Source organism: Dipteris shenzhenensis, chromosome 32 (assembly GCF_047967505.1).
Source record: "Dipteris shenzhenensis isolate YYH24624 ecotype China chromosome 32, Dip_SZ_1.0, whole genome shotgun sequence".
In the NCBI taxonomy this organism is placed as follows: Eukaryota; Viridiplantae; Streptophyta; class Polypodiopsida; order Gleicheniales; family Dipteridaceae; genus Dipteris; species Dipteris shenzhenensis.
In genome coordinates, this window is record NC_141627.1 from 40,725,698 (window position 1) to 40,751,498 (window position 25,801).

The 25,801-nt window shown below is 43.4% G+C and overlaps 2 protein-coding genes across 2 annotated transcripts in view; both read right to left on the reverse strand.

The window, feature by feature from the left end:
- Positions 1-12,685, reverse strand: part of LOC147880755 (radial spoke protein 14-like) — an 88,462-nt gene extending 75,777 nt beyond the window's left edge. The window contains exons 1-2 of the mRNA XM_087371206.1: positions 12,334-12,685; positions 3,436-3,886 (exon numbers count right to left, since the gene is read on the reverse strand). Of these exons, the coding sequence (XP_087227332.1) occupies positions 3,436-3,786 (351 nt within the window). The 5' untranslated portion in view covers positions 3,787-3,886; positions 12,334-12,685. The remainder of the gene's footprint in view (positions 1-3,435; positions 3,887-12,333) is intronic.
- LOC147880756 (uncharacterized) lies at positions 10,193-11,570 on the reverse strand. The gene is made up of 3 exons (XM_087371253.1): positions 11,526-11,570; positions 11,248-11,398; positions 10,193-11,142 (listed from the first exon to the last, which is right to left on the reverse strand). The coding sequence occupies exons 1-3, from the start codon at positions 11,544-11,546 to the stop codon at positions 10,778-10,780; spliced, it is 537 nt and encodes a 178-aa protein (XP_087227379.1). The 5' UTR covers positions 11,547-11,570; the 3' UTR covers positions 10,193-10,777.
- Positions 12,686-25,801: the final 13,116 nt, after the last annotated feature.

Genomic DNA, 25,801 nt, shown 5'->3' on the forward strand with positions numbered 1-25,801 from the left:
ATTGGGTTCAGCCCCTTTTCAAGGGAGGCGACAGAAATTCAGTTACCAATTATCGAACTATAATGGTCAGCTCCACCCCAGCCAAACTTTTTAGTACAATACTTGAAGCAAAAATCAGCAGCTGGGCAGAAGAAGCCAAGAAAAGGGCTATTGGGCAAGCAGGCTTCCGCAAAGAACACAGAACTGCAGACCACCTCGTTACACTGAGGGTCCTCATGGATGAAAGCAGATTACACAGAAACACTCTACTGCTTTCTTGATTTCAGAAAAGCATTTGATACAGTACCACGAGGAGGTTTATGGGATAGAATGCACATCCTGGAGGTCCCTCTGACACTCAGAGTGGGCATCTCCCGGATATATGAAAAAGTTCTATGCCGATTGAAGCAATTTCAGGGACTATCGACTGCATTTCAAAGCAACATGGGAGTCAAGCAAGGCTGCCCACTCTCACCCACTTTATTTGGGATATGCATTGACAGGCTAGAAGAACTTGTAAAAGAAGCTATGTCAACAGAAGACATACAAGGCCCCAAAATAGGAGTGTGGGTAATATTGTTACTGCTATATGCAGATGATATAGTTCTTTTTGCATATGATCCCAACCACATGCACAAACTATTACAGATATTGAAGACCTTTTGTCTAGAGAGCGGGCTGCAGGTAAATGTCAACGAAACCAAAATGATGGCAGTGTGCACCATTCAGCCTTTACATCCCCCAGACATTATATTCGATGGACAGCCCCTCGAATATGTCAATACCTTTAAATACCTAGGAATTGATATTCCAGCAGATCATAGATGGTGGCAATGTGTCCAAAGAAGACTAGACACAGGCTGGGGCAAATCCTATCACTTTGAAAATGACTGCAGGCACACCGACACTCGCAATTGGAAGATTCGGAACATTTCGTTTGATGCATATGTGGTTCAAACAGTACTCTATGGAGTGGAAGTATGGGGAGGCAGCATTCCCCCATCGACATGGAATGAGATCAAAAAAATGCAGAAGGCTTTCTTACGCCGCCACTTAGGTGTAAAGGCAACTACTCCATACTCGGTGCTACTATTAGAAACAGGCAGGAGACCTATCGAGTTCCATGCTTTGGTTAGAGTACTGCAATACTTAGTGGAGGTACAACAAATGCAAACAGATAGATTACCTCACAGGGCATGGATGGCCAGCATGAAACTTCAAAAGAACCATAAGAGCAAGATCATTTGCACAGGATGGGGGACAGATATAAGGAAGTGGTTCAGCAGATGGAATGTAGACTCATACCTGACTATGCCACCCGCAAGAATTGATATCCAAGAGTTTCAGATGTCCCTACTGAGCACTCTACAGACTCAATGGCTAACAACAAAGAAGAGGGTGAAGCTGGAGTATTACCAAGATCACATCAACCCCACATGTTGGTCCACATATATGACACCCTGCTCAGGCATACATCAGCACTTCCATCCCCTTGCTCTATCGCAGAAATATTGCTAGATTCCGGACTAGATCTCACATGCTTGCAATTGAGAAGGGAGCGTGGTTGAATCTTCCGCGACATGCCAGAATATGCAGATTTTGTGACTCTCAAACAGTGGAGACAAAGGCACATATAGCTCTGCAGTGTCCCAGTTATGCACACATTAGGGAGGACTACCGGAAGTTACTGGGAGACTCCACACAGTTAACATCAGTCCTTTCCATTGCCTCGCCGGCAGCATTAGGATCTTTTGTTACCCGCCTCTTTTTGTATTGTCAAGAACTTGAAAATTCTTGACCCCTCCAAACCGGAGGAGACTTTTCTTGTACACCGTTCGGGTCCCATGGGTCGTTTTCGGCCCCCCGTGGACGATAATAATTTCTACTTCTACTTCTACCTCTCTCTCTCTCTCTCTCTCTCTCTCTCTCTCTCTCTCTCTCTCTCCCCCGATCCACCTCTCTCCCCCATCGGCCGTACAGCCCGTCGATCGCACCTCTCCCTCCCATCGGTCGTATCTCTCCCTCCTTCCCGTACCTCTCCCTCTCGACGGCCATACAACCCGTAGCCGCGTCAACTCGCCGCCTCAGCCCATCAGCCAGTCGCCTCAACCAACAACAAACTAACCCTTACCCCGAGTTGGACTAAACCCCCAACCCAACCCAGGGGTTAGGTTCAACTAGGCCTACCCTCTCCTCCAAGTCCCCCTCAACTCCCTCAACCTCCATCAGGACTCTATACTCTACACTTGCAGCCATGACACCCTCTCCATATGCACGAAATTACCAACAAGAAGGCTCAAAACGACCCATCCTTGGGCAACAGGATCGGATCTTTTATCTACAGCAGGCAGTGAGAGAGCTACGGTTGGAACTGGCAGAAGTAAAGGCTCGACTTCACATTCTGAAAGGGCCTCATAAGCAGGCAGTAATTGATGAGGCTGTAAAATCTTGTAAGGATTCCCCCCCTACCCTGCAGCTAGTCTCTACAGTCAAAGATCTTGTTCACATTGAAGTACAAACTACTAAGAAGGAAGTGATTGTGGAAGTGGACACCAAAGCACGTAAGTTTGATATTCAAGCAAAGATTAAAGAACACGAAGCTAGATGTGATAATGCGCTGAAGATTAGAATAGGGGGACTCCCCGAAGATTGGTACAAAGAGGAGGACACATATAGTGAAATATTGGCAAAGATCAAAGCAGGCTTGCCCAACATTGAATGGACGGATGATGACGAGCAGGATGATGACAACTCTAGGCCAGCTTCTATTGCGCACTTTAAAGGTCGTGCAATCCTTACACTGAAATCAAAAGATATGCGGATCAAGATTTCTTTGACAATCTTACAAGCTAAAGGGTACCAAAGTATGGATAGCTGAGGAGTTTACACAAGCTCAACTCAAGAATAAGGCAACTGAATTAGCTAAAGTCAGGGCTGCCAGAAAGGATGGAAAATGGGCAGTTTACCATGAAGGCGTAGCCCTAGTCAGAGAGTTTAAATCAAAACCAAAAGACTCTCAGTCTTAAACTGATGTATGGCTGTTTACTCTTTCAGAATATTATGTAGGTACTCTAAATAATGGGGGTTGCTTTTGCACTCCTTGGGAGCTGCAATGCGCCCTCCCTAAAGCAAATGTACTAGAGGGTTTCTTGCTGTCCCATAGACCTTTTGGTCTCCAGTGGACGTTAATAGCCTCTCTCTCTCTCTCTCTCTCTCTCTCTGTGTGCGCGTGCGTGCGTGTGTGTGTGTGTGTGTGAGAGAGAGAGAGATTTCACCGCAAAAAAGAGTGTGAGAGAAATTAGCAAGGATGTATGCATGCGCTGATGGAAAGAAAAGATTAGGAGAACTAACTAAAACGTGTAACTGAAACATCTACCAAACAACATGAGAATACTAGACAGAGAGAGGCTAGAAAGCAAGACAAGCTCAAACTAGAGAGTGTGGGGAAGAACTCACAAGTTTGGGAGCCATGAGGTTTCCATAGGCACACGTGATGGATGTCAATGCTTGAGGCTTGATGAAGGGGCGTGACTGATGACGGACAATCTGATGCGAGTTGTTGAACCAGTTAGTGTAATTGTTGACGTGATGAAGGAATGGATCACAATGCAGAATTTCGCTGGTCTGTTTCCAATGCGCATCCTCCTGAATGATATGTAATGCAAAGCAATTATCCACATCATCCGCTGAATGACTAGCATTTGCAGCAGCTAAATCTGAGGTGGGGTTGTTTATGAGTCTTGTTGATAATGATTGATTCTCCTCCTTGACCTCTGCCATATTTAAGTTCTTTGATCTGTTCTTCATTGATCAGGTGTTCTCAATTATCTCATGATGAGATGTACAAAGTACGTTCCTGTTTTGCATTACGGCCTTGATACAACTTGAGGTGGTGTGATGCCACATCCTGGTGCATGTCATCAATGTACCAATTTTTAGCTTGTCACAATCCTTACACATGTATTCATGCAATGTTTTAGATTATAAGACAGGCTGTCCAAAATCTCAAATCAATTTGCTTCTTGCTCGGGACCTTCGAAGTGCTCAAAGAGACTATCTTTGATGGCCAAAAGCTAAAAAAGTATATGAGACTAAAAACTACCTGATCCCCACTTTATGGGATCAAGCCTACCTTAATTTCCATCCACATGCACATTCTATTATGCTTGACCCAGTCAACAGAAGAAAAACCCTAGATATAAACAGATTGGACCAATTGACAAAATCGTCACTTGGGGATACTGGTAGTTTGAAAAAGAGCCACCATTTACACGCTTTGCAAATTGCTTTCTTATGCTTTGAGTCCTATATTACATTGCATGCAGGACAACACAAAATATTTCTCTGACTAGGAAATGTGGTATAAGAAAAGATAAAAGGTGTGCTTATGTAGGTAAGAGAGAGAGAGAGAGAGAGAGCTTGTATCCCAAATACCAATCAAATTTAAAAGCTAGTTCATATATTCAAAGGCCAACATAAGTGATCACCAGCATTATTGATGGCTCTCGTGAAACATGCAAAAGCAATGCTAGACTCTGAAAATAAACTATTTTCAAGCGATTATCGTGGGACCTATTGTGGGCCAAAAACAAAACTTGAGTACTTTGCTATTCTGGCCTCCTTTATTGACATGTGAACCTTAAGGAGCTAGGATTACTTAGGTTTCTGAACTTTGACAGATTTGCATATTCCAGGAGCTTCTCTAAAAGAAGGCTGTCTCCCACACTCCCTGATTCCTTTGACCCTCCCCTCCCAACAAGACATGTTACATATGTACAATTCCTTTGACCCTCCCCTCCCCAACAAAACATATTACAGTTCCTAATACTCTTAGGAAGTCCCTTCCCCCACCCAGCTTGCCTTTCCTCAAAACAGATTCGACATATTGGTGACAAACGTCAGCACTTCCATAAGTCTCTGGTCTTTGAGACGCGTTCCCAAGTTTTCCTAAAAAGCTATAAGCAAGTGAAACACTAGATTGAAAACAGGATTACAAGCTTTACAAGATCTTTATTTGGTCCTTTGAAACCAGTTATTTCCACCTTTAATCGCAGCATAGAGTTTTGTGATGAGATGCTTGATGCCACAATTGTATGCAATTGTACTGAGATCTATTTAATTACGAAATCAAATTGGTAAAGTGGCAATCAGTCAGTGCCATTTCTGCAGCAGATTAATACATTGGTACCATGTTTTCTTTCTAGCACCATTTGCAGCTAGCAGGAAACGATATGTTATGCAATTGAAAGTAGCACACAAATGGAACCAGAAAGAGCCAAAGATACTTCATTTCATTCTATGACGAGATATTGATGCTTTTGATCATATCTTGTGATCAGTACCCACACCATGATATATTTTCCCTGCGGGGCTACCACCAGTCTCCACCATTCAACTTCTACATCTTGAGCAGAAATCCACTTCCGATGCTTGAGGCTGCAATTGGCTGGCATCCTTCTCAGCAAGTTTATCATCCTAGGATTACCCAGCTTCTACACATTTGACTGCAAACGCAGTGATCAGTATTACAAACTCACGTTGCAAGACATTAAGTCTGGCACTGTAAAGTAAGTTCTACAATAACCTTACATAAACAGCTAGACTTCAGGGGTTCACAGTCCTCAGATAGGTAAGGCACTGTGGACATATCGAGGGATCTGAAAACAATACAACAACCAGTCTTCTTCTTGTTACCAAAACAATAGTTCCCGCAAGCACAGATCCATGGTCCATGGGTCTGTCAATTCCACATAGCCAGATCCTGCTTTCCATGTGTATATGACACTTGCCATTTGTGGGATTGCCTCTTCCTCTAGTTTGTCACTTCCTTGGAAATCAATAAATACTGTTTAGCTATTCCCAAGGCATTGCACAAACTCAGTACATTCATAGATGACCATGATCTCATAACTATTTGAGAAATCGATCAGTAGGCACAGAACCTGATATCCACAAAATCTTGTTCATCTAGTTGACCTAGGTATGCCTTCTCGTTACACCCTTCTATGACCTGCTGACAATTCTTCTCAAAGAATGAGTTTAATTAAGATTTGGCTGAATGCCACTGCAAGCAGTTGATCTGTTTTCAACTAGCTACACAATTGAAACAACATGGAAAGGTGCAGAGGCAGCCAGAGCAATAAAGTTAAAAAATGAACCTTTGCACACAGCATTAAAAGGTCTTGATTCCAGCAAAAGAAATAGATAGGTCTGAATGATGCACATGCACAATTTGAATGATTGTGTTTTTGGCTTGCCTCTGCTGTCACATGTCTGCTGTAGGATCAGCAGACCAACCCTTAAACTGAGCTCAAGCAGTTGAACATCCATTGATATTAATAGTTCCTTCCACTTTTATAAATAATATTAATAGTTTGATGCACTATTACCAAAGTTAGACAACGGAATTATATTTTATTGATTAATTCATAGCATAAGGTACACACTGTCCCTAAGGTCGCCTATAAGCAGCTTGATGGAGGGAAATGATCGAATTTTCATTTAATTCAAGCTATGGCCACCTATTTTAATGTCATACCATCTCATATTCAAGCTATGGCCACCTATTTTTATGTCATTTAATTCAAGCTATGGCCACCTATTTTAATGTCATGTGTTTTCTTGCATTTAGTATTCGCAGATTGCCTGTGCTAATAGTGTGGCATGAATCAATTGTGCATCTTTTTTCTGCCAACATTTGGCTGTCCAGGAATCAATTTGCAAGTGTCATGTCTTTGATAACCCCTTTATTTGGATGTGTACTGTTGAGAGCAATAAAGGCTCACCAGGTTGGCTGGTCTGCGTGCCTAATGGGCTGCCAAGTCATCCTAAACCAAGCTCTCCGGTTCCTGCCAAGAGGGCCCAATAGGTTGGAGGTAGAGCAAGGCAACCAGGTCCTACATTATATTGCCTTTTGTTAACCACTAGGCTGCACTTACAACTTGATGGCATGAGCTTCTTACACTGCCCTAACTTAAGCCATTTTTGACCCATCTATCCCCCACCTTTTAACATGAAAACATCATCCCTGGCAACTACTTCGCTTTAACAAAATTAGGGCTTGGTCTCGAGCTCCCTTCCTCAAGCTATTATTGGCGTAGGCATCAGCCGACCATCTACCATCATCACAGGTGTCTAATCTTCAGCCTACCTCAATTTAAGAGCCACTACACTTGTAATTTGTAAAGGACACATCTAATGGGCAGAGCAGTGCCTAGCTGTATATATCATTTGTCCTACCTCAAGTGCCCAACTGGGACTCCATCCCATACTCACCATAGCTTGCAACTTATCTTTATTAAAAAAAAGTTTTCCCACAGGTTGTGCAGAAAGACTCATAAGATGGAGCAAGAAATGGGGATTGTCAAATAAATCACTCAAAACAAGGGGCACACTTTTTGTGTCCGACAGCACTGTATTCAGCAACTAAGCAATCCCCAATTTATGGGGCAATCAAACAGCTCACAGGCCAGCCAACAGGCCAGCCATCTCAGCCAAACAAGTGGCCAGAAAGTCCAGCTGGTCTGGCCGACCAGAACTGGCCGACCAGCTGGCAGGCCCACCGACCAGCTGGCCAACCAGCTGGCAGGCCCACCGACCAGCTGGCCGACCAGCTAGGTCTGGCCTATAAAAGGCATCTGCCCCCACACTCCTTTTGACAGGACAGGACCTGCAGCTGCTCCTCATCTCCTCCATCTTTTGCTGCAGGCCCACCTGCTCCATCTACCTCTCCTCTTCAGATCTGCCTTCACTGCTGCCTCCATTTCTGCCTCCTCTGCTGCCTCCTCTTCTGCCTCTCCTTCCTGCCGCCTGGCTGCTCCATCCTCTCCTCCACATCTGTCCCAACTTCTGCTCCTCTACTCAGATCTGCTCCTCTACTTCAGCTCTGTCCCTTCTACTCCAGATCTGTCCCATCCTACTCCAAGATCTGTCCCCTTCTGCTCCTCTGCTCTAGATCAGCTCCTTCTGCTCCAGATCTGTCCCATCCTACTCCAGATCTGTCCCCTTCTGCTCCTCTGCTCCAGATCAGCTCCTTCTGCCCCAGATCAGCTCCCTTTCTTCATCATGTTGCTATTCCAGATAGCCTGAAGGTTCCTTCCTCAGAGCATGCTGGTTTTCAGCCATTTCCTACGGCAGCTCTAGCCCTTCATCTTCTTCGTCATCATTGAGCTACACGGAGGACTGCGTTTCGCTCCCTCTGCTGCTATCTTTTCTACAGTTTCTCTACATGGAATCATCTTTCTGATTCACCTCAGCCACGGTCCTTGAGACACGACAGCTTGAGGTTCATATTACCGACAGGCACTATGTTTTCTGAGTTCCGTTCTTCAGTTGTATCTGAGGATTGTCTATTTTCTGATCGCTCCACTGCAAACCCTATCGTTTCTCTATATGGTATCAGAGCCATGGTGAGCTAAAGACCCCAGATCTCTGGTGATCTAAAGATCCTGCTTCTTCATGGAGGCCATAGGTACAGGGAGCATCACTCCTATGAACATATCAGTTTCCTCTTCATTCCGTTGCGCACTAAGGGAGAGAACTTCATCTTCTACTCCCATCCCTCCCTCCCTTTCAGAACTCCATCTTCTACTTCCATCCCTCCCTCCCTTTCAGAACTCCATCTTCTACTCCCATCCCTACCTCCCTGTTCGGTTTCCGGCTTGACACTCCCCATTCCTTCGAAAGAGGGGGTCATGATTCTTCACCGCTACCACCATCGGCATCGACTTCCCGGATCTACAAGTTCTCCCTAGGCAGGACCCTTTCTGTTCAAATGTGTCTAGATGACTGTTGTTTCGAATCTTCTACCTGCATGGAGGCGGGGATAGACTCCTCTCTCCCAAGGTCCAAGATCGGACACACACTCGCTCACTGTTCAGCTCCGACCTCTATGGATTATCAGTACTGCTACAACAAATTTGTTCTTTACCTTTGCTTTTCCCTCCACCTTTCGGCGGTGAGAGGGGGTGGCTTATTCTCTCGAGCTTCACAGTGTTCTTATTTTTGGTATCATACGTGTAACTCCGACACTTGAGGAAGTGAACAATTCCCTTGCAAGGGCACTCCTCTTGTGAACTTCTATTGGGCATTTCACAGGGATAGCCAGCACCACCATCGACATCCCTACACGAAGCTCCAAGCACACATTGTTTGCCCCTCCAAATTGGCAATTGAGAGGGGGTATTCAGCAACTAAGCAATCCCCAATTTATGGGGCAATCAAACAACTCACAGGCCAGCCAACAGGCCAGCCATCTCAGCCAAACAAGTGGCCAGAAAGTCCAGCTGGTCTGGCCGACCAGCTGGCAGGCCCACCGACCAGCTGGCCAACCAACTGGCAAGCCCACCGACCAGCTGGCCGACCAGCTAGGTCTGGCCTATAAAAGGCATCTGCCCCCACACTCCTTTTGACAGGACAGGACCTGCAGCTGCTCCTCATCTCCTCCATCTTTTGCTACAGGCCCGCCTGCTCCATCTACCTCTCCTCTTCAGATCTGCCTTCACTGCTGCCTCCATTTCTGCCTCCTCTGCTGCCTCCTCTTCTGCCTCTCCTTCCTACCGCCTGGCTGCTCCATCCTCTCCTCCAGATCTGTCCCAACTTCTGCTCCTCTGCTCAGATCTGCTCCTCTACTTCAGCTCTGTCCCTTCTACTCCAGATCTGTCCCATCCTACTCCAAGATCTGTCCCCTTCTGCTCCTCTGCTCCAGATCAGCTCCTTCTGCTCCAGATCTGTCCCATCCTACTCCAGATCTGTCCCCTTCTGCTCCTCTGCTCCAGATCAGCTCCTTCTGCCCCAGATCAGTTCCCTTTCTTCATCATGTTGCTATTCCAGATAGCCTGAAGGTTCCTTCCTCAGAGCATGCTGGTTTTCAGCCATTTCCTACGGCAGCTCTAGCCCTTCATCTTCTTCGTCATCATTGAGCTACACGGAGGACTGCGTTTTGCTCCCTCTGCTGCTATCTTTTCTACAGTTTCTCTACATGGAATCATCTTTCTGATTCACCTCAGCCGCGGTCCTTGAGACACGACAGCTTGATGTTCTTGTATTCAGTTTTTCATATTACCGACAGGCACTATGTTTTCTGAGTTCCGTTCTTCAGTTGTATCTGAGTATTGTCTATTTTCTGATCGCTCCACTGCAAACCCTATCGTTTCTCTATACACTGCCCCCTTTTCTATGATCCCAAATAGAAGCGTGAGACCCAATAATTATTTTAGAAGCTAATTAAGGTTGGACAACCTTTCAAATGAAACATTGATGCAAACCTTAAACGACTCGTTATCAGTGCAAAATTCGATTCCAGGAAGGTAGTGTAGCCATACCAGGAACCCTCTACATTGCATTCGCGTTTATAATACAGAAAGCATGTTAGTAAACAGTAGTTGGTGACTTCGACACAAGTTCTACCTACTTAGAAGTGGAAGGTACGATTTTGGCCAATATATATTTCTGTTTCACGCTTGCTTTCCAATCCTTAAATGAGTTTCCATGGCTTTGCCATGAAATGAGAGACTGGTACGAATTTAAGTTCTTTCACATCGCGACAATCCCGTATGAGTTTATTTTAAATTCCAGATTTCTTCGAAATGCAACAAACAAAAAGAAATGCATCTAGTGCTGCCACCGAGAAAAAAGGATGCCAATTCGAGGGAAAGCAAACAGTTCTTGTCAAACTACAATTCCAGTTTGGGGAATCTTTGGGCATCTATCTCGTACAAATAACAAGTTGTGCTTGAAATCTCACTCGTGGTCTCTGTAAGATTGAGTTGTAGGAGCAACAGCTTTGATTTTGTGACAATCAGATATCCTGTGGAGAGCTGTGGACATCCAGCTGCGACAATGGAACCCTCTTGCTTCTCGGGTTTGATAAAACATTTTTTCCCTTTGATACGAATTTCCGAATAGCTATCATGACGAACGATACCACTCTGACTGGTAAGACCAGTACCAATTCCGCCAATGCGCTGGCCAAACAATCTGCAGGTACAAATCCTCTTGTCAGCGTCCCCACAAACCATCTAAGCGGGTTCGTGGTGACTAGAAATGCACCAGCGTTGATAGCTGCGATGGTGTGGTGAGCTACGGAATCAGGGGACTCAGCGTACGTCCTGCTGTAAAAGTTGACCCACTTCAGTAACTTGCAAATATCCTGCTCTTTGTCAGCTGCAGAGATGTTCTGAATATTAAGCTCAGATATCATTGTAAATGATCTTAAGCGTCAACATGTTTCTGAAGGCATTCTTGGCAAAAGAAATACTGCACACTAACCTTTGTCCAGAAAAGGAGTTCTCGTAAAGCCTGGACATATTAGACTGATTTTGATGTTGTATGAAAGAAGCTCAAACCTAAGACCCTCCGCCAGCCCTTCCACAGCATATTTCATTGCCAAGTAGACACTATGTCCATACCCAGGATCAAGCTTCGACACAATGAAGGGCGAACAAATTTCATTTGTGCTTCAACGTCAAGCGGACAGCGCTACTACTACCAGATCAAAAAAGCAAAAGACTGAGAAGTTTGCCGCAATATGGACGCATGTAACTTACCAGAGATGCTAAAGAGGCCATTATCGCAATGGAAATTGGATGATTATCACTGCCCCTTCAAATCCATATATTCACATATAGATACATCGTTGTCTTGTAGAAAGAGTTCTTGAGCCGATTTGTTGGGAAATTCTTTGTTGACTGGGATTAACTTTAATTCATAATCCACATTGCTTTACTTGATGGCTTGCCCATTTGTGATTTGGATGCCACCATTGATTTAATCGATCTAGTATGCCAATTCTTACTAGAATATTCTTTGTCCCTCTTTGTCCTCGATGAATCCTTTTGGGAAGGCCACATGCATCTATATGGCTACCCGCATTGTGTCAAGCATTGTTATGGACACAATATTCAGTGTCAGTAGCTTTTTCTAAATGTTTGAGCCACATGCCTCTTTGACTTCTAAGCATTCAATTCCCCCTCTTCCATACCCTCGCCGACGTACCAATGCACAAAGGCGCGCTTGGCATACATAAGATCAAACTTGTGATCGATTCTCGAGAACACTCGGCCACAGAAAGCTGCTCATGATAAGCCTTCTGCCACGCTTGGCACTATTAGTAATCTCGGCCACAGAAAGCTGCTCATGATAAGCCTTCTCGACAGAAATGGCAGGAGCTAGCTTGTGAGAAAATGCCCAATACCTAGTCAGCTGCTCGTCAGATTCTATGAACAGACGGACATGTTCCAGGAAGTAGACGTGATGAGTGCAGAGGGAGGAAGGATGATGGGAGGGTGAGATAAGCAGAGAAAGGATGTATGATGGCAGGGAGAGGGAAGGCAGAACGAATTCATGCGGACATACCTGCTGCGAAGAGGGTGAATTCCCTTGTTCCTCTCTCCGGAACTCCACCCTCGACGACTTCTTTCTCTGAAGAAACACTTTCTTGGAGCAATCTGCTTCACCCTGAGAGCACCCCGCGCAGCGATGGGAAAATACTAAGAGTTTGCTTGTACACGAAAAACCTCGGCAGGAACTTGGCAATTGATCCCAGTCTCGGGATACCCTTCTGATGTCCTCCCGCATCAGGCGCTGCACAGAGAACAAGATGCCCAACCATGCATGACTGCCACGTGGCCTGTTGGCAGCCATGTAAGCCTGTTGCCTGGATGCCAAGTGGCTGCAAATCCGAATTCAGCGGACATCTGATATGATGCTATGGCCTGCCCCTTTTAGGGGCAGTGCTAACAAAAGAGAAGTACTACATCTAGAGTAAAAAGTATACGCTCATGCGGGAATAGTAGAGTAAATCAACCCATCTGGTGGATGATATACTGCGATGCAAGCCCACATGGTAAATCTGATGGATCTATCTTCTTTGGTCCTCGATATGAGTTCTAGTGCCATCCACCGCTCTCTACAGATTAGCTACTGCCACAAGCAAATAAGAAATAGAAATTGTTGCTAGGGCACCTAGACGACTCCAGAGAGATCCTCTATGATCCGTAGCGTGGCAACCTACGCAGCGATGGTGCTGCCCTCCTCTGCATCCTCCTGCCACAGTGACAGAATACTGAAAGAAATGGACAGCCGCTTCCCTTTCACTCCGTTCCCTACATCCATAGTCTCCACGTACTATGGACTAAAGTTGATGAAGTGCTATATATGGTGCTCTTGTATTTAATCTCCATTCTTGCAAAATAAAATAAAATCCAATGACACACCACTCTATACATCGTCGTGACCTCTCCCTGGACGGCCTGCAAGAGTACGCTATGGATTTCACTTTACAACCCCAGAGAATTTTACTGGAAGAAGCATATCAAGTTTTAGCAAAGCCAATGACTTTGGCATCACAATGTTGCACGAATCAAATGTAAAAGAGAAACACATGTAACAACTGTATTCATCACAATGTTGCACGAATCAAATGTAAAAGAGAAACACATGTAACAACTGTATTTGTGAGCCAAGCGAGTTACGTCCCCGACCTGGTTGGCGGCAGAAGGGGGAGAGTGCAATAGAAGCATAAAAAGGCCACCCCCTCAGTCAGCACAAGTCCCTCGCAAGCTGCAAAATCTTTTTAAACGATTCTAGCAAAGGATGGATGCCCTCCGAGCTCAGATTTTGGTGCCTTAGTGATACACTAAAATCCCTGGCACGCCGTTGGAAAACGATAATATACGGCGCAGCAAGAAGCGTACGTGATGAAGGGCGACATGGTGAAGATGGAAGCGTTGAGGATGGATTGACCGGGACGTTTTCTTCCACCCGCCACCCCTTTGGATCTCATGCATGCTCAATTTAAATTTTTGGCTTTCTCTACGTATGGGGAATGTGCCCCTCGGGCCTTAAAGTTTTTGGCCTTCCGTGAGGGGAGACATGATTTTTTTGAGAATTTTCAAAACATGATTTTTTAAAGTCCACCTCATGTTGCCCTTCTCGCTGTTGCATTCAATTCATCGCGGGCCCTTCCCCTCTCCTTTGCCGAGTTTCATTGCGACTAAACTCGCAAAAGACAAGGATTCCCCTTTTCAACTTTCTCATGCCAAGAGGCAAGTCTTCAATAATGGTGAAGAGCCTGAGAAAACATGCATGCCTCACGATCTATGGAGCGCTCTAAGGTGGATGGGACCTATGTGAAAACATCATGAAGAGAATGCTCATGACATGTACCTCAAGTCAATTAGGTTCCAAGATAGATTAGCTTGGACTCATAAACAAAATCTTGAGTAAGTATGCATTTCTCTTCTCTTTTTTTTTCAACAATACATGATAGGCCTCTTATATAGAGAGAGTCCTTTGAATAGTCAACACTTGTGGGATCCTCTGATCCACATCTCTCCTTGTGGATATCCTCAATCCACATCGCCACATCATGTAGTCCACATCCTAGGGTGGCTACTTTAATTCTTTCCTATCCCATACCTTAGCCTTTAATCTATGTGCTCATGGCACCATATCTCAACAGAGCCTCCAACGCTTTATAATTACTACATGGCGAGAAGAGGCGAGTCTTTAGCAATAACGAGTTCTAGGATACCACAAATGCCTTTGATTTCACAGATGATAACTTTGACTTTACATTTCAACAGTTCAGGGGCTGCATTCAACTCACTGCATTCCCTTTCCCTTCTCCTCTTCTTCACATTAGTCGTAACTTCTTGAGAAACTTTAACCCAGCAAGCCTCTTGAATGTATTCATCTTGTTCTGGAGAGTACTTGGCAGTTCTACCATTTTCTCCCATTTCTTCTCATATTTTCTCCCACTTCTTCTCATCTCTCTCTCTCTCTCTCTCTCTCTCTCTCTCTCTCTCTCTCGCTTCTCCTCCCCACTCTCGATCTCCAACCCCACATTATCGTGATGTAGCCTAGAAGTTGCAGCCTTGCCCCAACTCCTTTTGGGCGGGCTTTATGAATGACAAAAGTCATTCAACTTGTTTAAACTTTTTTAAACTTTCCTATCATGTAGTGATAGTGGGTGGTTATAATTGTTTGGATCTGGGTGGTTATAAGCCTTCAAATATAATTATATGGAGGGGAATGTGATGGGGGAGGAAGGGAAGGCTTGTGTCCACATGGAGGGTGGGAATAAGCCAATAGGGGATCTCTAGTGTTATCGTTAGGATGACCCTTCCTAGGGTTCTCATTACAGAGAGATGGCCTCTTTCCTCCCCCCCATCCCACCTCTTGCCTTTTCCATGGCTATGGCGGCTCCTCTCCCTCTTGCTACTTGGTCTCTCCTACTTTGCTCCATCCCCTCCACTCGAACTTCTACTCCTCTCTTTCTACCTTGTGAACTTGGTGCAGACGCTGTGGAGTCTATGGCAGTTGGTGCTGATGTCCGTTGTCTTGGTGCAGAGGCATGGTGCTGTAGGTTGCGAGATGGTTTACTCCTGTTTGCTACCTCTTCTTTCGGCCATGGTGTTTTCCATTGTGCTCTCTTAGAGTGCTCACTACTTGAAGTTCGCGACCGTGCTCGTTTCTTAGCCCATTGGCTTTGTTTATGCTTCTATGTGGAGTCTCATACCTCCTCTTTGTGCAGGCTTATGCTTTTGTGTGGAGTCTCATAACTCCTCTCTGTGCATATAAAAAAGGTATGTCGGCAATATCAGATAACTCGTTCATCTCTGCTCTCTGAATACAAATGTTCGAGAGCTTGCTTGGCCATCTCTTCTACTTTTGCGACCTAAACTGTATTCAGCGGCTTTGTGACGGGTGGCAGAGTCAGTGTTTGTGAATCTATTCATTGATATACTCTAAAGCTTCATCATTTCTACGGTCCGTGGTGCGATTGTGAATCTACCGATGGATATACTCTGAGCTTCATCGTTTTCATGCGAGCCTGTGTCCATGTCTGCTTCTAGAATTCTGTCTCAAAATAACAAATGAATAAATTTGCGTTTGTCTTGAGGCTTTTCTCTCCACATCCCTTGTGCATGCATTTCTTTTGTGAGCAAGTGCTTGCATATCCTTCCTCTGAGCAAGACGATTGCATGCTATAGAGGCTAGATGGTTTCGGAGTACTATAGACGGAATGCACTATGACTCATCTCGCTTGCGCGACTCGTCCCTCTTGTGTCGTTGTGTCTGATATAGAACCACACTCTATTGGAAAAGCTTTTTGCATATGAAGGTAACTCTCAACAACTTCAAGAAGGTTGGCACATTTTTAGTAAACCCATAAGGCTATGTTGTCGGATTTCAGCCTGAAATGAACACATAAATTAGCAACCTCATGCGGATTCTTTTCCTTGGAAGATTTTTGGCTTCAAGAAGTGGACATCTTACATGTTTTTGGAACAGCATAACAGCCTTCTCTTTCTAAAGTGATCATCTGGAATAGTTGGAGAGCATCTACAAATTTTCCAAGCCATCTTTTTACAAAACATCCAAAAATGTTTGATGAGAGAACTTTGTAATCAATTTTTCCAATTCATCTTCACTTATATAAAAATGTTTGGAACTATGTTGTAGATAGTTTTTATATGTTCCATAGCTGCATTTGCAGATCGAAAACATGTTCTTTTTTGCAATATACTCTCTACTTTGTCGTTGTATCTTACTTATAGAAAGTAACAAAATGTTTTGAAGTAACTTTGATAATACTCCATCTAGAGTTTCAAATTTTTATCCATGATCTTGTGCTTGCATTTATCCACAATAATCATACAATATGTCCTTGATTATTTGGCTTGACTTCTTGCCAATCATCTATCACTACGTTTCTCTTAGACTTCCACGCAAAGATTCTCAGACTTATGCTTGAATTCCATAACAAGGGTTGTAGATGAGATGGAATACGTCACTGCACAAACCCTAGATGCTGATTTGACTTTCTTCCAAGCATTTCCTTTGAATAGAGACATCTTCTTGGTATTGAGTAATTTTCTCGAGTACGAATTCAATGTGGAGGAGATGAAAGCAATCTTACTCTCAAAGAAAGTAGCAAACATCCATGCTCAAAAACCGTCAAACATAACAGTATGGAAATGTTTTCTCTGAGGAAATAATTTCACATTTGATGATGCTAATCTGGTGGAAACAATAACGAGTTTCCTAGACACATCATTTGGTTCCAAGTTGCTTTTGAATTACATTCCTAGTGTTGCTACTATAGAGAATTTTGATTGGAATTTGGAGGTGACAAACTACATAGAACTTAGGAAGGTTGGAAGCACAACCTTTAACTCAATATCCAAATCGACTAGTCCCAAAGCTATACTTCTATTCAACCTGCTTGACAATGGTTGCTTTGCTTTCCCTACAACACTAATTGTATGCCGCCAATGTAAGCGAGGCCAATGGGTTCAAGAGGAAAGTGTTGTGCTAGATGCCTTACTATTGGAGCAAACACTTCACGATGTTAGAGACATTGTTGTAGAGTTTGAGAGGCTCTGTCTAATGACAACCATGACAGAAAAGCAAATACGCTCGAGAAAGCACAACTCAACCAACAGCATGACACATGCGAGCCACAGTCGGCGGTTCTGCACACCGACAAGGGAGTTCAAGATACTCCAGCCTTGTAGCTGATGCTCCTTCCAATGCTTGCACTTCTTGTAAGAATCTCTTCTTCATGAAACAACTACAAGTAGCAAATCCCACTGTGACAATGCGCATACAATCTCATTGGCCATCAATCCCGACCACAAGCACCAAGAATTTTCCGCAAGTGCGCGAAGTCATTCAATGCCAACCAATTATCAGAGCTATTTGCAGGCACATTACTCATATTCAACAGTGCTACCGATAGTGTCTTGAAACTGAACGTAGTCGAAGCGCGATTAGTGTCCATAAGGATACCATTTGTACAAATTAGACAACTAAACTATGAGGGCTAGTACGGTCTATGAGGAAGTGTGATAAATGTGATGGCGAGCGTTGAGAGAGCACAACAAGTCTTGCCACGCTTCTTGAGCAATAATACATGTTCACTTGTGGGCATCAAACGCAGATTAGAATACAAACACTGTTACATGATTGGTTTAGTGCACCCCTTACTAACAATGAAAGCTCTTTAAGAGCTCATCTCGACACCTTTGTATGTACAGAGCAAGGTCATCTTCAGTCATGACTGGGTCAACAACATTGCCTACCTAGCACCACCATGGGCGATTTGGATCTCGACGATGCCTTGGACACAGACATGTTACTACATGGACTTTATGCTTCCCAGCAACAAGTTATTGACTACAATGATTCTATTGTGCATGTTGCACCATGCGAAAGGCATCATACTTTAAGTCTTTTAAGGAATCCTGTTGTGAGGAGATGTGCTTCTTGATGACACTGTTCTTGGGCAAACGGAGGACATACCATTAGCTACACAACCGCAGTTACCAAAGTGGGAACTGCTACATGAAGATAGACGATTTGTACTAAATATAGAATACCTTTTCTTTAAAACAATGAAGATACTGGTCTTGAAGGTATTGTCATCCACATGGATCTATCAGTAAAAAGCTCAGCTAAGACGTCCGCCAAAATACAAATGTCGAACAAATGCTCAGTTCAAGAATAGGCTACAAAGACTTGGAGGCACTGCGCACATTGTTGGACTATACAAACAAATTGAAGAAAAATATATTTGCAATGATATGGCAACTTTGTTGAGAGACCACACTCAACATCATGTGATTGTGAAGAGAGTGGGAGAGAAGGAAGGAGTCTCACTTGCAGCTTTCTCACATACACAATGGGGGAATATACACAAAGGTGGAGGCTGAAAACAATTTTCCTCTTCTTAGTTGTGAAAGCCAAAAGAACTCTGAGTACAAAAGAATAGGTGAACCCTATATGTGGGTCTTAAACCAAACTCAGCTAACTAAGGTGGCATACTAACTGAGCTACTAACTAGAGTACATAAAGATAGCTGTCATCCAGCTATTATTCATGGGCAGTGTACCAATCGCATCTGCAACTAACAAGTTGGTGACATAAATACACAACGGTCACCCTGGCATATCACGAGTGGAGCTCGATATCTCAACACTCCCCCTCGAGCTCAATCCCAATTCTTGCACACCAAGCAAGTCTCTGAACTTGCACATCTTCTCTGCACCCAATGCCATCGTGAATATGTCAGCTACCTGATCCTCTGTGCTGACATAAACTAGATCAATAAAACCTACTAGAACCTTCTGTTGCACATAGTGATAATGCACCTCAACGTGCTTTGTTCTAGCATGATAGATTGGGTTATTTGCCAAGCGTATACTGCTCATGTTGTCACAATAAATGACAACTAGCCCATTTGTAGACTGATGCATATCATAAAGTAGCTTATGCAACCAAGCTGCCTCACATGCAACCATTGTTGCACCCTTGTACTTAGCCTCTATGCTAGCAGCCATAGCAATGACTGCTCTTATGGTTGCCATCCTTGCAACCGGGCTAAATGTTTCCTCATAATCAATGCCATATGTCTGTGCATACCCCTTGACAACTAATCTTACCTTGTATCTATTCATAGAACCATCTGCTTTGTGCTTCACCTTATAAACCCACTTGCAACCAATTGCATTATTGTCTTTAGGCAAAGACACCAATTCTAATGTAGCATTTTCTTCCAAGGCATCCATTTCTTCATCCATGGCTTTCTCCCATTTTTCTTTTTCCATGGCTTGCTCAAAAGAAGTGGGTTTTGGTTCATGTATACTTTGACCATATAGGCATAGTGAATGGCTGTAAATCCATCATATTTCAGCCTATCCATAGGATACCTAGCTCTGGTAGATCTACGCAAAATAGGCTCACTACCAGGTGCTCTCAAAACATCCCTTATCTTCCTTACTCCAGGTGTAACAATAGAAGGAATACCCAACTCATCATCAAGGCTCTGTTCTAAGCCACTGGATTCACCATCCACATAAGAGTGACCTACATTCACATCAACCATGGGATGATCTACTTTCTCTTTTCCATTTCCTGATACTTGCATACCACTATCTGCATTGCTTTGAGGAGATCCTCTTGATCTCAATCTGCCTCTCCATGGCAAAGTATGTGAATTCTGTGCAGCATTACCATTTTGTGCATCTACATCATCAATCACATTTACTGGTTTATACCAGCTGCTCATCTCATCAAAAACAACATCTTTGCTCACTGTAAACTTACGAGTAGAAAGGGTTATAGCATCTATATCCTTTCTGTTTCAGAGAATAACCAATAAAGATGCACTTCTCATCTTTTGGATCCAACTTGGATCTCAACTCATCTGGCACATGAACATAGGCAATGCAACCAAAAACTTTCAAATGAGCAATATCTAGTTTCCTACTAGTATACCTCTCCTCTGGCATCATGCCATGTATTGTTGCAGTGGGAGTCCTGTTCATTATGTAGACTACTAAAGCAATTGCTTCAGCCCAATAATAATCTGGCAGTCTTTTTCGTTGAGCATGGCACGAGATACCTCTCCAATATGCCTATTTTTCCTTTCTACAAGTCCATTTTGCTGTGGGGTATGACTGCATGAATATTGCTGCTTTATGCCATGTTCCTGTAGGAAACTTGCAAACTCATTTGAGAGGTACTCTCCCCCTCCATCTGACCTTAGGCATTTTATTTGCAGGCCTGTTTCTTTTTCAACCATAGCTTTAAAAGCTTTGAAATGCCCAAACACTTCATTTTTCTTTTTCATAAAATACACCCAAACTTTTCTGATGTAGTCATCAATAAAAGTGACAAAATAATGATAGCCTCCAATAGATGCAGCTTTAGTAGTCCACACATCAGAGTGGATTAATTCCAATGACCTCTTAGTCTCTTGAACATGTCTAGGAAATGGTTTCCTTGCCTGTTTTCCAAATTGACAGGCTTCACATACCTTATGCATTTCTGCAACCTTGAACTTAGGCAATCCTGCAACAATATTTTGGGCCTGCATTAATTTAAGTCGCTGTACATTAACATGACCAATGCGTTTATGCCAGATATCAATATCTACAACTACACCGATCCCATGTGTAAACATTGTTGCACTCAATTCAAGCATGTCCGCATCCAATGTAAACATCCTGCCCTTCTTCTTCCCTTTTGCTATCAAGCGACCTTTATTTTTCATATCCTCAACAAAGCATCCATGAGGATTAAATCTGACCTGCAAGCCCTGCTCAACCATTTGACCAACAAGAACCAGGTTCTTGGTGATATTCGGGACATGAAATACATCAGACAGGTATTTCTTTTTCTAATCTTACATAGACAAAGGAATTTTACCAATATGCACAATAGGATGTGCAATATTTTCAAAAGTCTCCATAAATCCTGGTCTTTCCAATTTCCTTACATCCTGCATCCATTCTGCATGACCTATCATGTGGTTTGATGCACCAGAGTCAACACACCACACATCATCATAAGAGCCACGGTGGCTACCTCAACGAGCATCCAAGCACTGACCTTCGACCGCCTCAGGTCTGGAGAGATTCTCCCGTCGACAAAATTATTTCCGGTGACAGAATCAAAGATTTCATCCAAATCCTTATCCCAACACATGGCTCATCTCAAACCAATAGGCAACATGTGGCATGAACCTTATCAATCAAGGTTACCACACCAGGGTTGGTCTAAAAGTGGCCACGTGGCACCGTGCCACATCAACAAAGGGAAACTCTTATCCTACCATGTCATCATTGCCACCTAATATGCATTCTAGTACAACAATTAAGTTAAAAAACAGAAGGTAAAGATTAGTCGACTAGTAAAGCAAAAAATCTTCTTGACAATAATAAGCATGAAAGGAAAAAGCTAAAAAAATTGGGGAGAACTAAATAAAATGAATGAATAATTGACAACCGATAAAGTAACTGAAACGATAACCAAGTAAAGGGGCAAAGAAGAAAGATGTGTTAAAAATACATTAGATGAGACTGCCAAATTAAAGTTAAAAGAAAAAGAAGGCTTTAATGAAAAATTTCTTAAAAGAACACACATGCCATGTATATAAGCAATATATATATATATAAGGGGAAAAGTAAAAGATTTATAACCATTTATAAGCATATGAATCCACAATGAACCCCAAAAAAAGTTTTCATTATATATACATATGTAAGTGTAAGTATAAACATAAAAATAAAAGAGTGAAAATAAAAAAGTAAATAGGACAAATTCTTGGGTAAACCATAGTCACCAAAACGGTCGACTATGTGGAGAGAGAAACGCCATGACAGGGGAACAGCTAATGGAAGAAGCAAGGTGATAGGCAAAAGCCATGACAGAGAGCTTTTAAAGTGGTGCACTAGCAGAGGTCTTACATACGTGGCACAAAAAGAGAGCAATAAATGGGAGGGTGAGTAGAAGTTATGATGGGCTAAAAAGAGCTACGTGCCAGCGATATGGAGAGTGCAAGGCTAGTAGCATCGAGAGAACCCAATAGTCGAGCAACCAATAGTCGACGCAGGGGGTAAAAGAAAAAGGAGAAAGAAAAGAAAAGAAAGTTTAAAATTTGAATATTTAAAATATAGAACAAATCGGAAATAACATTTCTAAAGGAAAGCATGGGGGTTCTTTTTTTGGTTCTTTATCATAATAACTATGATAAGGACGTTTTAAAGGGTGATGTACAATGGGAGTTTTTAATGGAGGTACAAGAAAAGATCGAGGGGGGGGGGTGGTTTTTTCCTTAACAAAAGAAGGAAAGTGTGTGTGTGTGTAGAAAAGATAGTTGTTGTTAATATGGACGTATGAAAGATGTTTGATAATTTAATCAAAATTCAATTCATGTTTAAAAGTTACTAGCCTTTTTGAGCATTTGTTAGCATTTCCCTCAAAGAGCAAGAGCATTGCTATAGAGCATAATTGGATGGTGATTTATGGGATTTTTCATATATTTTTTGCTTTAAAAGATATTGCACTATTTTTAGGGATCTCTCTTGCCACACCCCTATCTCTCTTCATCTATCCATGTAATGTGCACCCCCTTGCCCCTAGTCCCTCTCTCTTTATCCATCCATGTAGAACAAGAGGGAATGCCCAAGATCATTCATGTTGTCTTGTATGGAATATTTGTAAGGTTTTAATGTTCATAAACAATTGTCTAGTATGTTCATAGAGTGTTACATGTGTATAACACAATTTTAGCACTTTGATATATTTCATTTCTATGAGGAAAACAAAAAGATGCGTTAGTGCCTTCTTGCCAAAGACATTGATGTGGAGCTCCAATACTTTTGGGGTGCACATAAAAACTAGAAAACTAATTATAATAGGTTGCTTGCAACATCTATTAAGAGAGTCTCTCTTTGAGGAGAGGGAGGAGAGAGAGAGAGAGAGAGAGAGAGAGAGAGAGAGGGGGGGGGGGATCTCAAGGGCAAGTGACAATCATAAAAAGGAAGTGGATTTCGCTTCTTCTCATCGCCAATTAGACCTAACAAAAAGGAAGGAAGTGTTGCTTATGGTGTGCTTGGAACCTTGCTTAACAACTTCCTCAAACTATTTACTTCCACGTGATCCCCCCATCCCACAATTGGAGAGCTAATGCACACGATCTGCCCAAAGAGCTACGTCAGTCTTCCTTCAGTTCAAAGAGCATTATAGGCGGGAGAAAGTCCAGGAGATAGAACAGTAGGGAGCTTCGTAAGAGCAGTAACTGCAGCAGTTGGCAAAGTGGGTGCCTCTGCAGGCATGTCTGAGTAACTCGGCTGCTCAGGTGCCTCTCCAATATACTGTTCTGGAGGGGATGCAGGTGTTGCTGAGTTTGCGGACGGTTCCTCTGCGTACGGGGATGGTTCCGGTGCGTATGGGTACTCGAAGTATACCGGTGGCTTCACCTCAGGATATGGTTTGTTGGCATACTGTGGGGATAGAGCTTCTGGGATTGGAGAGGAGTTGGGTCTGGATTTGAGCCCGGTGGGTGGCTCATTGGCGGTGTTAGGAGCGATGGATTGCACCTCTGAGGCTGTTATGACAGAAGCTTCCGTTTTAAAGGCGAGCTTTGGTTGGGGCGATGAGATGAGACGGCGAGGCTTGGGCTTGAGCGAGTCGCAAAGGCTTGGAAGATAGATACCTGCATTATTAAAAAAGCAAGGAATGCAGAATTTAGACGCCGTGCATGTATGCTTTATCAAAAAATGAATTCAAACCCCTGATGGTCACCTTCGCCTGCTGCCAGCTTCGTGTAAAGATCGTTGACGTTGGGACACTTGCTGCGACAATCCGACAAGCATAGCTTCCTTGTAAATTCTCGCTCGAGAAGGGCATCTGTTGATAGCCCAACTGAAAGCCTCTGCAGTCCGCAGGCATCGATGCATTCATCTGTCTCGATCCATTCTACAGGCCTCTCCGCCATGATTATTGACGTCTGGGGCAACCTCATACAGTGTGCGTCTTAGTCAATCTAGCATTAATTCAGTAACTCTACATCTACAAACTTCCTCCGCATTTCTATCAAAATTTTGGCAATTATTGATGCTAGCAAGCCACTGCCAGCTCAAAGAGTTTTCTAAGCAGTAGCACCTGGGGCGTGCCTAATGTAATCCAACGTACGAAACGGAGGAGCTTATGGGTGACATATTGGCAAATTCTAATATGGCTTTCAATAACCTCAAGCATGGCTACCTGGCATTTGTATTCTGCTGTTCCATCCTGCTGAACATCTTTTTCCAGCACACAGCGGGCTCCAGACGATGCCACTGCGAAAGCACAGTCCTCGGCTGGCAGCTCCTCACATTCGATATTTCCTGGAGTTTGCAAGCAGCATACATTCAGGCATTCAGTTCCACCTGTTAGAGTACAGATTGCAGCACAGCTGCAAGGCTATATGTTGCTACATTAATCAAACCTTCAGCAAACGCAGGTGTGCTGATGATGAGAACTACAACCCCAACTAGAAAGGCCACAATGGCGGCGGCCATTGTTCCCGAATCCCGTCGCTTTCCTGCATGCAGAGGACACCTACTATCAAATTTATCGGGCAAAAGCGTTGTGGACAGTTTGCTGTCAAACGTCCTGTCTAAATTCTGTTGACGTTCGGCCAAAAAAAGATTCATCAATTGTCGCAGGACTACATTTTCCGAATCGAGGGCAAATGAAGAGATAAACAAGATTTATTTCATTGACTGCCCGTGATCAGTACGTTCTCAGGAAAAGCAACGGCAGCGTCATCAGAGTAAACAATCCAATGTTCTCTCTACCGCTTACGTCTCTCTCTCTCTCTCTCTCTCTCTCTTGCTGGTTTGACGGTGGCGTACCGGCGAGTTGTGAAAGCACAGAAACCAGGTAAGAAATGCTGAGTTGCAATCAATATGCAGTTTGGGAAGAATGCAAGTGCACGTTTACGATTACTAAAATGGAGAATCGAAGAGACGTAAAGGTCCACAGGCATGCTGTGTTTGTTGAAGGCCGGCTGGCCCGGCCGTTAATCTATGGCAGTTGAGATCCCATCACCCCCCACCTTGAACCTTGGTCACAGCCAATCAGGCCTAGGTCCAGTTCCACAAGTGCAATATCAGCTCTAGAACAGCTCATACCACTAACATGGCATTACCTGATCCCAAGGGTTCACTATATGAAAACCCTAAATATCTTTCCAAGGGTCTATTATTTTGCATATAATTTTTATCTTAACCCTTTGCAAACTTTTTAAGAAGAGTTCAACTTCGAAATCCCTTTTGTAAGTATAATCCTGTGAAAAGAGTATAAAACGTTTGAGTAAAAACCCTTCTTATGAATGCAAATGCTACTTTATCCCTTCTTACATACTCTTTAGTGAAGCCCTTGGGCTTCTATCCAATCAAAGGTGTTATGACCTTGTAGCCATCAGCTGCCCCATTTACGACTAAAATTTTGAGTCCTTCATAAGGCTAACACATTGCACATCCAT

Coding starts and splice junctions, on each gene's coding strand:
- LOC147880756 (XM_087371253.1), bottom strand. CDS start 11,546: ATGGCCTCTTTAGCATCTCTG. Junction 11,399..11,525: donor TGGCCTCTTTAGCATCTCTG/GTAAGTTACATG, acceptor ATTGTGTCGAAG/CTTGATCCTGGGTATGGACA. Junction 11,143..11,247: donor AACTCCTTTTCTGGACAAAG/GTTAGTGTGCAG, acceptor ACATCTCTGCAG/CTGACAAAGAGCAGGATATT.